Source organism: Geotrypetes seraphini, chromosome 1, assembly GCF_902459505.1.
Source record: "Geotrypetes seraphini chromosome 1, aGeoSer1.1, whole genome shotgun sequence".
NCBI classification, from domain to species: Eukaryota; Metazoa; Chordata; class Amphibia; order Gymnophiona; family Dermophiidae; genus Geotrypetes; species Geotrypetes seraphini.
This window is the reverse complement of record NC_047084.1, coordinates 153,749,775-153,764,053: the sequence shown is the minus strand read 5'-3', so window position 1 is coordinate 153,764,053 and position 14,279 is coordinate 153,749,775. Positions and strand designations below refer to the sequence as shown.

The 14,279-nt window shown below is 42.0% G+C and overlaps 1 protein-coding gene across 4 annotated transcripts in view; it reads left to right on the top strand.

The window, feature by feature from the left end:
* Positions 1-14,279, top strand: part of SLC10A7 (solute carrier family 10 member 7) — a 309,837-nt gene that overhangs the window by 197,675 nt on the left and 97,883 nt on the right. For all 4 annotated transcript variants that reach the window (XR_004539057.1, XR_004539058.1, XM_033940172.1 and 1 more), the window contains exon 7: positions 4,260-4,343. Coding sequence is in view for 2 of the 4 variants with exons in the window: in XM_033940172.1 (XP_033796063.1) it covers positions 4,260-4,343 (84 nt within the window). In the remaining 2 variants the exon portion in view is untranslated. The remainder of the gene's footprint in view (positions 1-4,259; positions 4,344-14,279) is intronic.

Below are 14,279 nucleotides of genomic sequence, written 5' to 3'. Positions count from 1 at the left end.
AGGGTCCAGAGAAGAGCAACAAGGATGATAAAAGGCATGGAAAACCTTTCACATGCTGAAAGGCTAGAGAAGCTGGGGCTCTTTTCCCTGGAAAAGTGGAGACTTAGAGGGGACATGATAGAAACTTATAAGATCGTGAAAGGTATAGAGAAGGTAGAGAGGGAAAGATGCTTCAGACTAGCAGGGGCAACAAAAAAATTGAAAGGAGACAGATTCAGAACAAATGCAGAGGAGGTGGTAGGGCAGAGTACGATTTTGGTTTCAAAATGGGATTGGATGATTTCCTGAAGGAAAAGGGGATTGAAGGGTACAGATAAAGGGTTACTATACAGAATATTAAATGATTAGGGAATAAAATGTTTTAGGTAAAAGATCACTTACAGGTCATGGAGCGGACTGCTGGGCATGATGGACCCATGGTCTGACTCGGCAGAGGCGATGCTTATGTTCTTATGATACACACATTCGAGCTATGTGGAAGGCTTCAGTAAGATTTCAGCAAGTTGTGTTTCTATACAGTAACAAGAGCTCATCATCATGAGGCTCAAGAGAGAGAAGCTAAGAAGGGTGGTGAGACTGTTTTTTCATGGGAGGATGCTGGACACCTGGAACGGTCTTCCAACAAAGCGGCATCAGGATTTGTATGTTGTAATGTGATTTTAAATTGTAGTTTGTAGTTTTGACTTGATCTTAGATTGTAAGCTACCCAGAAGGTTTTTATCCTTGGTGCGAGGTAGTAAGACCTGAATAAACTTGGATTAGAATATGTATGACATGGAAATGAGGGAGCAGACCACAGACCAAGTAGGATTCGTGGTAGCACAAGCAGGCACAAATGGGAAGAGAAGGTGTGTCTGCACTTTTTCTCTGTCTGACTAAAGACAAATGAAGGCATACTCATGGAATCTGTAGATCTTTACACTTCTCCCTCCGTATTCGCGGTTTCGATTATTCACGGTTTTTAGCTTGCTGGCTCCTCCCCCCCAAATTACATCAGCTTGCATAGGGAAATCACTGATTCCAAGCGTTTACAGAGAAAATTGCTGATTCCCAGCACTTTCTTCACTGTGTTTTGCCTCTCCTTCAGAAACAGGTCAGGTCTCCTACCATGTTATTTGCGGTTTCACTATATTTACGATGTTTTTTAATAGAAAACAGCAAATAACATATAAAAAAGTTATTTGCGGTTTTCAGTATTTGCGGTTCTGTTAATCCCCTATCAAAGCGAATACAGAGGGAGAAGTGTACTAGTTTGCTTCATACGTATGGATGTAATATTGTGGCTAACCACCCCTTTCCTTTCTCCCTGGTTCCAGGAACCATGTAACACACCAACTTATTTTGTCACAGGTTTGGGAAGCAGGCAGGGATTATTCTCTGGTAGGTAGAGCAACAGGCTAAGAACAAGGGAAGCCTGGTTCAAACCCTGCTGCTGCTCCTTGGGTAGGTCATATAACCCTCTGTTGTCTCTGGTACAAACTTAGATTGTAGCCCTCTAAGTACAGGAAAATACCTTGGGGCAACATGGATTCACTAGGGGCAGGTCTTGTCAGACAAATCTGATCTTTTTTTATAATTGGGTGGCCAGAGAATTGGATAGAAGGAGTGCGCTACATGGTGGTGTACAGTAGAATCCTGATTAACTAGTTCTCAAGCATCCGGCAAAAAAAAAAATCACTGACAAAAATAACGTCCTTGAAACAGCAGCGGTAGCAGTCCTGAGCTGCGAACCCCCCTCCCTCCAGCCCTGGAGCAGCGGCAGCAGTCTTGAGCCATGAACCCCCTTCCATCCAGCCCTGAAGCAGCAGCAGTGGTCCTGGGCTGCAAACCCCTCCTCGCTCCTTCCCACCCCAAAGCAGCAGCCAAAGCTGCAAACCCTCTCCCTCCCACCCTGAAGTAGCAGCAGCAGCAGCAGTGGTCCTGAGCCGCAAACCCCCTTTCATCCCTCCCTCCCTTACCCGAAGCAGCAGCAACAGCAGCCGGTCATTTCTGAAAACATGTCGCTCATGACCAGCCACGTCAGGGCCTTTCCTCTGACACTTCTGACGCAGCAGAGGAAAGGCCCTGCCAGGGCTGGCTGCATGAAGTCTGTTTTTAGTTCTGCCTCTGCTGACAGGCTGCTGCTACTGCTTCAGTAAGTGAGGGTGATCCAGGTGGCCAGACCTACACAGAGGGAGGGAGGACAGATGGGGGAGGATCCAGCAGGGTGCAGGGGAGATGGATGGATGCTGGACCCATAAGTGGGAGAGAAGGAGAAGAGAGAAAGTGTCCCAGAAAGAAGGGAAGAACATATGCTGAACCTACAAGTAGGGGTAGGGGGATTATAGAGTGAGGTGGGAAGGGAGACAAAACTATTTTTACTGTAACTCTCAAGCAACCAGAAACTAAAATTATCCAGCATCCACCAATCCCTATGTGTGCCATATAACTGAGAGTTTACTGTAATTAGATTTTAGCAAAGCCTTCTACAGTGTTCCACGTAGGCATCTGATAACTGAGTGTCCTTGGTATAGGCCCCAAAGTGACGGACTGTGCTAGGAACTGGTTGAGTAGACGGCGACAGAGTGTAGTGGTCATTGGAGATTGCTCTGATTTAAGAGAGGTTACCAGTGGTATGCCTCAAGTTTCGATTCTTGGGCTTGTTCTTTTTAACATTTTTGTAAGACATATATTGCTGAAGGCTGACTAGTAAGATTTGCCTGTTTTCAGATGATACCAAAATCTGCAAAAGACCCCTGGTGTGGATAACATGAGGAAAGACCTAGTGAAGTTTGAGGAATGGTCTGATATTTGGCAGCTAAGATTTAATGCTAAGAAATGCAAGAACTGCAAAAACCTGAGGGAACGATACAGTTTAAGGGGTGAAGAACTTTTGTGCACAAAAGAGAAGCAGGACCTGGGTGTGATAGTATGTGATGATTTTAAGGTGGCCAAACAGCTTAAAAAGGCAAAAGCTAGAAGGATTCTTCGGTGCATTGGGAGAGGAATGGCTGGGAGAAAAAAAGAGATATTGATGCCCTTGTATAAGACTCTGTATACAGTTCTGGAGACCACACCTTCAAAAAGATATAAACAGGATGGAGTTGGTCCAGAGGAAGGCTACTAAAATGGTTCGTGGTCTACATCAGTGGTTCTCAAACCTCTCCTGGGGGGATCCCCAGCCAGTCGGGTTTTCAGGATATCCCAATGAATATGCATATGAGAGATTTGCATTTAATGGAAGTGACAGGTATTCAAATCTGATGCATGCATATTCACTAAGGATATCCTCAAATCTTGACTGGCTGGGGATCCCCCAGGAGAGGTTTGAGAACCACTGGTCTAAGGCATATGGGACAGACTTAAAGATCTCAATATGTATACTTTAGATAAAATGCGGGAGAGGGGATATATGATAGAGACATTTAAATATCCATTTGGCTTAAATACGCATGAAGCCAGTCTCTTTCAACTGAAAGGAAACTCCAGAGTGAGAGGGCATGAGATAAGAGGTGATAGGGTCAGGAGTAATCTAAGGAAACACATTTATACAGAAAGGGTGGTAGATGCATGGAATAGTCTCCTGGTGGAGAGAAAAACTGTCTGATTTCAAGAAAGCATGGGAAGAGGAGGAGATATTGGATGCTGTGAATGGGCAGACTGAGAAACAATCTACAGGTGTAATGTTTTTACTAAACGTTTGCATAGAGGGCTTCTCAATATTCTTGTATTGCTTGCTTGAGTGCTGTTTAGATTCAGCTGCTCCCCTTATCTCCTCAGATCTGCTTAATCACAGCAAGAAATACTAAACTTATAAATGATTCTTACCACAATCAGGTGGTGGAATTCATTAAGCTTATAAATACCTCACTTAGGTCCTTCCTTAAATTGATTATTTTCTGTTTTGATGCAAGAGCAAACATATGAATTTGTTCCATGAGAAAGAAGAGACATTTCAATTACCTATCTGTTTTTTGTTTGTTTGTTTTTTTAAATAGCAGTATACATTATAACAATGTTTCTCAACTCGGTCCTGGAGTTACCCCCTTGCCAGTCAGGTTTTCAGGATATCCACAATGAATATGCATGAAAAAAATGTGCATATAATGGAGGCAGTGTCATCAAATCAAGTTCATGCATATTCATCGTGGATATCCAGAAAACCTGACTGGCAAGGAGGTAACTCCAGGACCGAGTTGAGAAACACTGCATTATAATATGCAGAATATTAGTAAATGCAAAGTCTTGATTATAACCGCACATCTTCTGTTCTTTTTCAGCTTGGGTCATCCTCTTCTGTGCCTTTTACATCTATATTCTCACAGTTGTTCATGACTGTTGTAGTTCCTCTTATAATCGGACAGGTAAGGAGTTTTTGTTGCTATTAAGTAGGGGAAAGAGGGCTAGAAGACATATGTTAAAGATAAAGATTGCAATAAGAAGCCACTCTAGAGCAGTGTTTTTCAACCTTTTTACACCTATGGACCAGCAGAAATAAAAGAATTATTCTGTGGACCGGCATTGGTCCGTGGACCGGCAGTTGAAGAACACTGGGCTAAGACGTGGGCCAGAACCTGCCCATCTCTACCCAATCTCCACCCCAGACTCCACCACCATAATAATACTAATTGCACCTTGCATGTCCCATGCCTCATCTGGAAGCCTTCCCTCTGACGTTGCAACGTCAGAGAGAAGGCTTCTGGTTCAGGCGCAGGATGCCCGTAGGAGCCACTGCCCGTGGCTTTGTGCACTGAATCAGTTAGGAAAAGGGAGCTGGCTTGAAGATAACGCTGCATCGATCGCACCATGGACCGGCGGTTGAAGAACACTGTTTTGGGCCTGATGCACGTGCTGGCCCTGTGGACCGGCAGGAAATTTCTATGGACCGGCACTGGTCCATGGACCGGTGGTTGAAGAACACTGCTCTAAAGCACAGAATGATAACGTTGTGATCATCTGTATCACAGCCATGCAGAGACTTGAGAGGAAGCAATGCTCCCCCTAGCAAGCATGTGGTAGGAGCGTGTTCTTTAATGGAACCTAGGCTTCAATACAGATAACTAGTGTAATCTGATATTGGCATACCTAATGTTTAGGCACCTGCACTTACATTGAAAGGTCACTTTGGTCAGCCACAAAACTTAGAGACTTGAAGAAAGCACAGATGTTTTATTCAGCATATGCGGACTCCTGAGCCCCCCCAAGCTGGCAGCATCAGAAGTCCCAAAACCAGGAAGTTACAGTGATATTTATACATTTTTCTGGCTATACAACGGAATGCTAGAAAAAACTTCTCACGTGTTACTTTTCTTAACAATCATTGGTCCTAAGCTCACTCTAGCAGGTCACTTATCTAAGCCCTGCAGTCTTTCTGTTCCATGTCCAGGAGGGCGGAATACGATATTGTGTATGCTGAGATAACCATAAGAGGCTAAAACGCCCAAGCTACACCACCCAGGCTAGAACATGAGATAAGTCAGGTCTGCAATGAAACATCATTCAGCATTTATTAAGGAGAAAACTTAGTTCAAGACTCAGGAAAACCAGTCCCAGACTCCGTCAACATCAGCCATAGAACCACTTAAGTGACTTCTGTATGTAAAACCAGAGGAAGCGCATTCCGAAGGAAAGGCACAATATAGAAAAAGGCAGGCTTGATGTGGGGGTGGGGTGGGATGTGACAGTGGCCCTGTATATGCCTCCCCTTCCTTCCAAATATGTGCTAAGTAAGGTATATAGGTAATTGCAAAATGACACTTAGGAGGCGTGCTATTATGTACATGTAATAACATCCATGCGTGTGTGTGTTAGCATTTACGTTCTTCATGGATGCATACATGTTAGCGCCCAGTTTATAGAATTGCCATTTTTTAACAGGCCTCCTAACTTGTGCTTTAGGTATGTACTTAAATTATACCAGTTTTCAATAGGAAAGTATGTGCTTGCTTTTTGAGTACACACACAGGTGCATGGATATGTGTATATGTTGCAAAGCTTACATATAAATTTAGATTGCATTCTCTGGTAATGCTTCCACCAAGTAAAGATAAATTTATGGATATGCAATCTGGATGTGCACAAACTTAAGTTTATATTCTCGGACAAGAGGTCATGGACTGAAGTTGAGAGGCGACAGGCCCAGGACAAATATCAGGAAGTTCTGTTTCACACAGCGAGTGGTGGACGCTTGGAATGCTCACCCGGAGGAGGTTGTGACGGAGACCACCATTCTGGGTTTCAAGTGCAAGTTGGATGCACACCTTCTTGCAAATCACATTGATGGATACGGGTAAAAAGGTCTTCATTGGGGATCACCTGGCTCGGCCTCCATGTGTGCGGGTCACCGGACTGGATGGACCAATGGTCTGATTCGGTGATCCAGTTAAATTTTAGAAAAAGCAATTTTTGAATTAAAAAAGGAATTTGTTATGGAAATACATTTTTAAATTACCCCCCTAACAACATTAACTAGATATCTCTACAGGAATCCAAGCCCAAGTCTCAGCCTGCCTGTCCAGCATTGCTGCCTGGATGTCTCACTGCCATCTAAAACTGAATATGGCTAAGACCGAGCATCTTATCTTTTCATCTTCCCCTCTCCCCATTCTCTTATTTCTGTGTACAACATTCTCCTCCTCTCTGTCTTATCAGCCCGCAACCTCGGGTTCATCTTTGATTCCTATCTCTCCTTCTCCGCTCAGATCCAACAAACCGCTTAAAGCCTGTCACTTCTTCCTCTATAATAGCAAAATCTGACATCTCCTTTTCGAACCCTTATCCACGCTCTCATCACCTCTCACTTAGATTACTGCAACTTGCTTCTCTCAGGTCTTCCACTCAGTCATCTCTCTCCCCTTCAATCTGTTCAAAATTCTGCTGTACAACTTATATTCCGTGAGAGCTGCCAAATTCACGTTACCCCTCTCATCAAGTCACTTCATTGGCTCCCCATCTGTTTCAAAGTACAGTTCAAATTCCTCTTACTGACTTACAAGTGCATTCACTCTGCAGCCCCCCCCCCCCGATATCTCTTGTCACTTATCTCTCTCCCCACCCCCTGTGAACTCTGTTCATCAGGTAAGTCCCTCCTATCTGTTTCCTTTTCCTCCTCCACTGCCAACTCTAGACTCCGTCCCTTCTGTTTTGCTGCATTGTATGCCTGGAACAGATTGCCTGAGTTATTACATCAGGCTCTTTCTCTAGCAGTATTCAAATCCAAGCTAAAAGCCCACTTTTTGGGGGCTGCTTTCAACTCTTAATTCCCACTCACCGTAAGATACTTATGTCCATCTTTTCATTCTCTGCAAGAAACTCCCCAGCCCCTTTTATGTCCTGTCTGTCTGTCCAAATTAGATGGTATGTTCTTCTGAGCAGGAACCGTCTATTACATGTTAAATGTACATCACTGTGTATGTTTTTCAGCGCTACAGAAATGATAAGTAGTAATAGATTAGGGGGTAAAATGGTAGTAGGGAGAAGCAAGAAGAAAGCATTTCATGATTAAGAAAGCTTTCCCATTCAAAGTCTTGCTTTCAAAGGCCACACTATTAGTGCATGGCTCCCAGCTTCAGGAATGTAGTGAGTGAAGGCTTATGGTATCAGGAACCCAGCACTAGTTCTGATTAAAATGAAAAAAAGGAGAAAGGAACTATTAGACCAGTGTATCGCAAACTGTGTGCCTCCTGAGATTTCTGGTGTGCCTCGACACACTGACGAGGAAGAGAGTCGTCCACGCCGGCTGACTGCCTACAGGATGACTCTCCTCCTCTCCCGTACCTCCCGGATCCCTCCACTGGCAGGTTGCGGCACTGGATTTAGTGTGCCACCGGCTGGAAAGTTTGTGAGACACTGTACTAGATCATAAAGAAATGACATGTCCCTTTTTTAACCCTTTTTAGAACTTTTTGCTATTTTTTATTGTATGCTTTGCTCCTATTTTTCTATAGTACAGCAATCATAATGGCAGTGCTTTAGTCACAACCTGGTACATGCACTCCCTGAACTTGGCCAGTAGGTGTCACTATTAAGTAATGGTGGGAATTCCTTCCATCCTGGTAGTCATTTCCCTACTCAGCCCCTGTCAAGCTACACAGCAAGAGCTTTTTTTCAGGACTCCTTTCTACACAGCGTTACTACAGAACTATTTATGCTGATGACATTTTACTGGTTTAAAGGTTTAGCTCAACAATGCAGGATTGTTTAAAAAAGTGTAGAAGGATGGTTAGGAGGACACAAATTGGTGTTAAACATGACAAAAACAGTAGCATGCTGTATTTCAGGAGATAAAGAAACACCTAAAGTGAATTTATCTTTGGACCAACACTGCATTAAAATGGTGAATAGCTTTAGATACTTGGGGATTATGATTGACTGTTTTCTGAACTTTGAAGAACAGGTCTCATCTGTGGTTGCTAAAGGATTTGGTGCACTGAAGCAGCTTAGAGCTATCCAAAATTTTTTAAATGAGAAATCTCTACATACCTTAATTCATGCTTTTGTCCTATCTAAGTTGGATTATGGTAATTTAGGGTATGCAGGTATAACAGCAGGGCAACTAAAACGTTCACAAATGTTGCAAAGTGCTGCAGTTTGGATGTTAGGTAATGTACATATTAGAGGTCATGTGACTCCTTTGTATTTGGAATTCCATTGATTACCAATGGAATATTGGATTAAATTTAAGATCTTGATGCCAGCACATAGAGCACTATTTGAATTAAAACCTTCGTATCTTTCCAACTTAGTGTTATTTTATGCGCCTAGGCGATTATTAAGATCATTGAATGATAATAGAGTAGCTATACCTCATATATTGAAGGCTCATCTTGCCTCGACTAGAAATTGTGTATTTTTTAATCTGGTTCTAATTCTGTGGAATTTTCCCCATAGAATTGAGAAAAGAAGAATATTTCCTAAATTTTAAAAGGCATTTAAAGGCCATTACGTTCAACTTTTTGCATTGATAGGACTTGAATTCAGTACTTCAACCTGCATTATTTTATTTTATCTTTATTTTTGTTTTTTTATTGAAGAATGTAATAAATATTTTGTATGATAGATGTATGATATTTAGTTTATTTCTTTGTTTTGCCTTCCTATTTTTTTTTTTAATTTATAATATTTCTTTATTGAGCAAACCAGTACATACAGAACATAACAGAGGATGTCCATTTACTCTGTTATGTTCTGTATGTACTGGCCTTTCCTATTTTTAAATGGAGTTCTTTGCATTACTTTGATTGGATTATATTGTTAACCGTTTTGATCCTATTAGGCAAATTGGGCAGTATATAAAGATTTTTAATAAATATAGGGCCTCTTCTTTCAAACTGTGCTAACAATTTTTAGCACAGGGAACCGTGCTGAATGGCCCGCACTGCTCCTGATGCTTACAGGAACTCTAGCGCAGTTTGATAGAAGAGGCATTTAATCTCCATTTGCACTTTCTAAAATTCCTCATTTGACATGTGACAAATACAATTATACCTTATTTGAAGTTACTGTAAATTGTAAAATTGTAGGATGAATTCTTTCAACTGGTTTGGTTACTGAAGTTTCCAACCCATACCATCATTAGTAACACACCAAAACTGCATGGTTCTACTCTTAGCATGCAGAGATACTTCTTCTATCCAAGCTCTTACCATCAACTCCAAGCTAAAATTAAATACATCTAATCTGGAGGGAAGTCAATCATGAACCAATGTGCTTTACACATAGAAAATGCTTTATAAAATTACCCCTAAATTGTGGTGCTGTGTCCATTTGTGGAAGCTGAATGGTGCTGGCCAAACACTGTTGTTTTCAAAAGGTACATTTGAATCAAAAGCAGTGAAAGTCACAGGAGTCCACTCCGTACGCTTTCTCTATGCTGTTTGCTTTCTGTCCAGCTAAATGCTTGTGACAGACCTGTATTTTATGTTGCGTGTTGAACGGTTGGTGATTAAATGTTAATGAAGTAACATTGTCACTGTACTTTCATTATATGCTTACCAATCTGAATATTTTTCAAAGCAGCACACCAAAACTCACTGTTCTCCATGCATAAATAATAAAAAGCATGTCTGCAAATTATCATTCCCACAGTCTCTCATCTTCCTGTCAGTGATTTCTCTGCTGGCCATTCCATGTTTAGCATCTTATAACTAAGAGGAGATGATTACCAGTCTGATCAGTTTCATTCACAGCCATGAAAGCCAGGAAAGATGTGACCTGCCACCGTCAAATGGAGACTCCCAAGTAGATCCTACTACTGACCACAATGATCATGATATCTGCCTTTGTCCAGCTGGGCCCATCTTATACCACTGACTCTTGTTTGCAGAATCTGTTGAGCAACTATAATTACCCATTTATAGCTGACATTCGTTTAGCAAAGTTTGGCTGGATGCAAGGATATGAACATTGGAATACCAGGTTCATGCAGGCTAATGCATTGGACAACTTGAACTATACCATTAGCCAGGTTTAAATTACCTTCTAAAACTGACCCAAGAAACTTATTCCAGTCATTCTCACCAATATTCACATGCACATAGATTTTTGGCACTTTCCACACCATTCTGTGGTGGTTCTGGTATTCGCCAGTCTCCTTCCCAATTGCCCCCTACCTTGTCAATATGCCTCGTCACACCATCTTTCCCCTCTGTATCTCCTTCTATTTCCCCCTTTCTCAATTTTTCTTTCTCTTTTCCTGAACTTTCCATTGCTTGTTCTCCCTCTTATTGTTTTATCTCCTACTCTAATACTTCATTATTTTCCTCTTCCCAATTGTTCACTTTTTTTTCCTCTCTCTCTCTCTCTCTCTCTCCTTTCCCATTTCTAGACAGCCCAAGTTTAACCAACTTCTGAAAGTAAAGGAGAGAGAAGAGGAGCCACCTGTTTGTTGCTTTACTAGGATTTCTGTACCCCTGAAGTAGATATGCCAAAAGCTGCATTTGCTAAATGGATCAAAAGATACCTGCTAAATGTCATTAGCTGTACATATAACTTTTAAGAAAAATATAAATATGTATATTTAATGTTTGATTTGGCACAGAGCCCTGGACATACAAGTCTGGTGAATTTCTTTGAACAAATGACAAGAGAGCACGATCTGAGAAGAGCATTAGATATGGTATACTTAGATTTAGTGAAGCCTATGGCACAGTTCAGGATAGGTAACAAATTAAACACCCCCCTCCTTTTTTATTTTTTTTTTTTTAACAAAACCGCACTAGCATTTTTTTTATCATTGGTTACAACCATAACCACTCCGCTCATAGAATTCCTGTGATCGTCGGAGCTGTTACTGCCGCAGTCAGCACTAAAAAATACTAGCACAGTTTTGTAAAAAGGGGGGGGTAAGTGTGTCACCTGATGTGATAAACCTGGGGCAAATATGTGTGACAGGAGCATATGCACATCTTTGTGCTGTACCTGAGAGCAGAGAGTGGCTAGCAGATCACATGGCCTCCAAGCAACAGAGAAAGAGAAGCTGCAACCCCTAGATTCAAAGATGGCTCCTTGTCCTGTGGCTGAGAGGGATGGAGGTGGAAGCACAGATAGATTGGCAGAGTTTCTAGGAGAGGAGGTGACTAAAACAGTTGTGAGAGTGCAGGAAAATAAATATGACGACATTTATGAGAAGTGGTGGTAAAGGACAAGTGGTAAAGGATGTGGTGGAGATGGCTGCAATAGGGCTCAGAAACCTCAAAAGATCATGATTCTTTACATAAGCAGAGGATATTCTGCCTTGGAGCTTCTGGAAATGCTGAGCTCCAGCCAGATTGAGAGACAAAGGAAAGGGTGAAGAGATTTGATATACTGCCTTTCTGTGGTACAGTCAAAGCAGGTACTTTTTCTGTTCCTAATAGGCTCACCAAGCTGGGCCTCAGAGAGAAGAGAATGCTCAACTTAGAGTGTTGCTGGCACATTTATTAAATTTTATACACAGAGAATTCTTCAGGAAGCATTATCCTCAGCTGCTGATGTTTAACAGAAAAAAAAAAGAATTGATCATTCAAGGTTATTCTTCAATAGTAGCAAGCACGTGGAGAGCATGTGCCACCAGTATGTACCAGTTTGGTAGCAAAAAAGATGAGCTTTACTCTATATTTTTCAACATGTCTGAGGTTTCAATAAAATGGAGTAACAGTATTTTGTCTTGCCAGAGGAGGTCATTAACTTCTTGGTAAAGCTGATAGTGGCAACAACCCGGTGAGCTGTTTTCTGCATCGGGTCGGCAAATGCGATCATCGATAAAGCTTTCAAAACAAGTTTAGCGACGATCACTGGCTTTAGTGTATCTGGGCTTTGGTCCTATATTAATACCTTTTAAATATTTAAATGTCTGTCCCTCCTCTCCTCCAGAGTATACATGTTGAGGTCTTTGAGTTTCTTCTCGTACTTCTTTTGGCGCAAACCTATCATTTTTGTTACTTTCCTCTGGACTGCTTCCAAGTCTTTTTATATCTTTGATCAGATATGGCCTCCAAAACTGAACACAGTACTCCAGGTGGGACCTCACCAACGACCTGTATAGCAGCAGCATCACCTCCTTTCTTCTATTCAAGAGCCTCCTCTGAGGAACCGTATCAAAGGCTTTGCTGAAATCTAAGTAAATTATATTATTAGATTCTAGAAATTTCACTATCTTCTCTTTCGGCAACACTTCCATTATTTTTCCAATAACCAAAGTGAGACTTATTAGCCTGTAGTTTCCCGCTTCATCTCTGCGACCACTTTTGTGAAGAGGAACCACATCCTCTCTTCTCCAATCCCACAGAAACACTCCCATCTCTGGGAATTTATTGAACAAATCTTTTAGTGGAGTTGCCAGAACCTCTCTGAGCTCCCTCAATATCCTGGGCAGCCAAAATCCATGCAAGACTTACACCCTTAATGGGATAGACATGTGGGATCTATTCACAGAGAAAGGTAGGGGAGGGTCATTGGGGTGGGCAGACTAGATGGGCTGTGGCCCTTATCTGCCGTCTATTTCTATGTTTCTATCCTAGAACTCTCTGCTCCTCAACCCAGAATCTGCTCTCGGTCCCATCCCTGAAGCATATAAACACAATAAGATCAAGTATTTTCACAGTGACTGCTCCCTCTCTTTGGAATTCCATTCCTAAATCAATTGAAAACAAAGTTTAAAACTTTTTTATTTCTCGATGCCTTTGAAACCTAACTATCCTTGTAAGGGCGAAAACATGCTGTCTTCCACTGCAGCAACCTTTCCCAGTGTACATTCCTTTAAGTGTTCTCTCTTGCTCTAAAATATTGTAGTTCTTACCTTTTTACCTTCTGTTTCTATTTGTCCCTGGTTAAAGCATCCGTGGATGATGTATTAACTACCCCTAAAGATGTCTTGTAATTTTAAGCTTGTATTATAGTCAATATATGTTTTTATTATTATTGTACACCGCCTAGAAGTCTGATTAGGCGGTATAAAAATTTTTAAATAAACTTGAAACTTGATCCCATCCAGTCCCATGGCTTTGTCAACCTTCAATTTTTCAAGTTGTTCATAAACACATGTAATTTTGCCTGCCAATCGTGGTCCTTCTCCAGGATTTTGTTCCTTGAACACAGAACAGAAGTATTTATTTGGTACTTTTGTTTTTTCCTCATTACTCTCCACATAGCGTTTCACAGCTTCCTTCAGTCATAATGAATCATTGATTATCCCAGGACAAGCAGGCAGGTATTCTCACTAGTGGGTGATGTCATCCGACAGAGCCCCGACACGGACATCTTGAAAGCATGTCTTGCTTGAAGAAACTTAGAAGTTTCGAGATGCCCGCACCGCGCATGCGCCAGTGCCTTCCCGCCCGATGTACCGGGCGTGTCTCCTCAGTTCTTTTCTTTCCGCGGAGCTGAGAAGTTTGTACTTCATTCTGCGCTGACTGAAATTCAGTTTTTGCCTTCTTTAACCCGCGTTTCTGTTTATTTCTTTGATTTTATTTCAATTTTACTTTATTTTTCTAAAAAAAAAAAAACTTAAAACTTAAAATTATTTCTTCGGCCGGGCCGGCCTCGTGGCTGCGGCCTAGCGGCTTCGACCTTGCAGCGTCGATTTTCCGGCCTATGTCCCGACCAATCACCGGTTTTAAAAAGTGCAGCAAGTGCCAGCGTGCGATTTCGCTGACGGACCCTCACCGACGCTGTCTTCAGTGTCTTGGTCCGGAACACGTTCCGAAATCGTGCCGGCCTTGTTCCACGCTCACTGCGCGCTCGTTTAAGCGGCGCTGCTTGCTCTGGGAGTCGATGTTCAAGATGGAGACTGCCAAGGACATCTCTGCTACTGCGGCTGTTGA